Source organism: Fusarium falciforme, chromosome 7, assembly GCF_026873545.1.
Source record: "Fusarium falciforme chromosome 7, complete sequence".
NCBI lineage: Eukaryota > Fungi > Ascomycota > Sordariomycetes > Hypocreales > Nectriaceae > Fusarium > Fusarium falciforme.
In genome coordinates, this window is record NC_070550.1 from 385167 (window position 1) to 388822 (window position 3656).

Consider the following 3656-nt stretch of genomic DNA (forward strand, 5'->3'; position numbering starts at 1 on the left):
GAGGGACGTCATATTAGTTGAGTTTTCACAGCGCTTGATGCTCTCTGAATACGTCGTGTACTCCAGGACGGTGCGCCTTCGGAGTTCCACCCACAGACTCTCTCGCCGATGCAGGGATAATCACTGCCGAGGATGTGTCTCAAAGCACTCTGCCACCGGTTATGATTTGGGTCGTCAGTTGACTTGAATCATATTGAACGGAACTTTCTTCCTCTGTCTACCACCACACTCTAAGGCAGATTTCCCCGTAACTTGTGAGACAACCGTCGTGCTGAACAAAATGACGGGCCGCGGTTATTTTTATGCCTCTAATTTAAGCACACGGTTGTTAATTTTTCAGTCCTTCGGGCACTGGCGGGCTATGACTTGGAGATCAACCTACTCAGGTCCGATGAACACACAACTTGGTGATGGGAAAGCTGTTGAAGTTATCGGGCTTTTTAATGCTTGGTAACGGCAATGAGTACGTCCTTCTTGGTCTGGTAGCAATTGTCGGCGTCAGTCGAGGTCAGCTCCGTTGGCCTCCCGAAGCTTGACAGGGCTGGCTGAGTCTCCCTTACGTCGCCTCGGGCGCTTGACTCAAGTTGAAATTTTGATGTGTCGTAGTGATGTCTCGGAGCGGCAAGGTAGAGAGTAAGTGTACGGTAAGAATGGCAACTGGCCATGCTGATATTCGCTCCGTATGAAAGAGCAAACTCGGTGGCTTACGTATCTCCATGAAGACATCACCATCGCATGACTCTATTGACGGCTGTGCTGGGAGAGAAAAGAAACGGGTCTAATGATATATTGAGGAGGATGTTGCATGGTTGGAACCTTGAAATGTCGGCGATGGCCCTTGCGAATATGAAGCGATGGGTAGACTACGGTGTACGTTCCAGTGATGCCGGTAAGAAGCCGCCCACGCCTGGCATCGATAAGAGGCGAGGGAATCATAGACTGCCGCGTTAGCAAAGCTGCAGACTAGACATGGTAACCTAGACCCTCGACAATAAAACATCTTCTGACGAATGATCATGATCAAGTATCCCGTCGCAACATTATTCCCTGAATAGCACTTCTCACCACATAGTTTTCCAAAACAATAGCGCAACGATGATGGTACATGACGATGTGTAACAACTCAGCGCGCATCACACAAAGTCAGAATCCTCTGACTCGCTGTCAGTCATACTCTCTGACTCCCTACTCGCCTCTGCATCGGCTGCCTCGTCAACATTGAACCGCCTCTTGAAATACTGGTACAAGACCCTTGTCTTGAACTCAATCAGATCTCTCTGGTCTTCCTTGAGTTTTATGTCGGCAACTTCGTTGTAGTCACTTCCGTATTTCTGCTTCTTATTCTCGCGCACTCGCTCAAACACAGCCTCACAAGCGTCGAGGTCACTAGTCTCGGTGGTCTCGATATAAGCAGCGTCAGGGTGATTTGCAAAATCAGGTGGGCGGAAATGCGCGCTTGCACCCTCCATCTGATAGCCGCACGTCTCAATGTAGAAGGACGTGATTGGAGACTGGGTGAGGGGCACAAGAATCTCCTTCCATGCGCCAGATTCGAGATAAACACCTGTCATGAGGACTCGTTCGAGTGCTGGCGACTGTCGGACCAGTGAAGCCAGGGCACCACTGGTTGCTGACAGACTCTGCAGGCTTAAGGACTGGAGACGTAGAGGAGGGAAAGCAGAATCGTCGAGGACTAGAACGTCAGAGCCTTTAAGAGCTAGGGAGTGGACATTTGGCGCGAGGTGCAGTAGTTGTCGAATGTACTTGTCGAACTCTTCATTCGGCGTTAGATGGCGAAACTCTACGCCCTCGCCATCGTCGGTAGCTCGACTCGAATGAATTCCGAGGTACTTGAGCGTCTTGAATAGAGCTTTAGTTGAAAAACCATCTGTGTCAACATCTTCAAGGAAGCAGCCAAAGTCGTAAGCCAGAGGAAATGTGAGATCAAGTTCATCCAGCTTTCTCAACTGAGCCCTGCGCAAGGCCGTGGCTAATGATTCAAAGAGATTGGCAGTATCCTCCTCCCAACAGCATCGACGTGGCCAAGGTTTCGGATCGAGTCCGAGGTTATACGCCATATCCTCAAGATCGAGCCTAACGACCTCGACGCTGGAGAACCTCGGTAGGGTGGTATGGATAACGACGGCCAGCTGCGAAAGATATCTCAGAACTTCCTTCTTATTTTGCTTCAACTCTCGTAGGTAGTCTTCAAAGTTCTCTACCGGCCTCACTTTGACGCATATCTCGAGACGGCGGACAAGTTGACGAAGTGGAACATTCTTTGACAGTTGTTGAAGCCGCTGCGTGCCACTACTATAGCTGATTACGACATGCTGGAACAAAATTGGCGTGACTAGCTCATGGAATAGACGGTTGACCTGACGTAGAGAGGATAGATTGTATCGAAAGTTGCTTCCTTTCAATTCGTATCGACCCAGTGGCGGTTCGTATGCTGCGAAGCGATGCTTCACAATACCATCATGGACAAGCAACGCGATCTAGATGGACTTAGCAGCGACTCGAGTGGGACGGAACAATTGACTTCTACCTGTCGCAGCACTTCAGGGGGTAGTTTAATGAGTGTAGCCATTACAGGACGTAGCACGTCGCGGGTTGAACAGTTGAAGTCGCGACTGTTGTGGAACAAAAGTGGGGGAATTTGGGTAGGTCCCTGTGTGTCATGTGACACACGTCATGTAAAAAGCAACAAGGAAAAGCCCAGAGTGTCGCATTGACGGTGGTAATTGATCACATTCATCAGCACGGGCCCGAATCATCGACATGGACTAAACTATACGCTATCAATCGCCTTTTTCAACCATCATCAAAGAGCCCCTTGCCAAACTTTTCCAGCAAAAACTCCCGCACATCTTCATTTCCTCCATTCCCTACAGCTAACCCCTCCGAGTCTCCATCGATTTTGAGACCCTCAAGGCTCGTAGCTCTGGACAAAGCGACGTAGACCTGACCCTCGGCAAAGGCGCGAGACAAGTTGACGATGACACGGTTCAGAGTCATGCCCTGACTCATGTGAACGCTAATCGCCCATCCCGGCAGAAGCGGAATCTGCGTCCGGTGAAGCAGGGAATACGGCTCTTTACCGTACGAGTTGACCATGCAGTTGGCAAAGATGGTGCGTGTCTTGCCGTTTTGAAATTTCACCACCGGCCATTTCGTCGCCCTGAACTTGGCGATCTGGAGTTCCCTGAGTGTCGCGTACTCCCCGTTGATGACCTGCCAGGGTGGAAGCATGTCATCCTTGCGTTTGGCCCTTGGCAAAACTGAGGCGTCGTAGTCTTCAAACCCGCAGATTATGCCCTGGCTCCCGTTGCACAGCCCTGCTGAGATGCTCAGGTTGACCTGCAGCACAACCAACATACCCACCCTCAGGATGACCTCGGGCTCCAGCCGGTGATCCTTGCAGGCGACCAGTGTTCCGTCTGTGTTCCGCTTGTTGTGGTATCTTAAGTGCTGGTGTTGTGGATTCCAGTTGAACTCGTCTATCGCGTGGTAGTTGATTGTTGGCGTCTTGAGTTTGTTGAAGTTCTCCCGGTTCACCTTGTTGACCTCGTGCTTCATGCAAAGCAGTTGGGCCGCCCCGCCTACCTTGCAGGGATGGTCAATAAGGGTCATGGTTTCGTCTCTTGTAAAGGGAA

At 50.6% G+C, this 3656-nt stretch overlaps 1 protein-coding gene across 1 annotated transcript; it reads right to left on the reverse strand.

The window, feature by feature from the left end:
- Positions 1 to 1133: 1133 nt before the first annotated feature.
- Positions 1134 to 2732, reverse strand: NCS54_00881600 (Hypothetical protein; the record flags this gene model as incomplete). The annotated part of the gene is made up of 3 exons (XM_053154184.1): positions 1134 to 2498; positions 2549 to 2633; positions 2692 to 2732. 3 exons carry the CDS (start codon positions 2730 to 2732, stop codon positions 1134 to 1136), a joined length of 1491 nt encoding a protein of 496 aa, XP_053010159.1.
- Between the last annotated feature and the right edge of the window lie 924 nt (positions 2733 to 3656).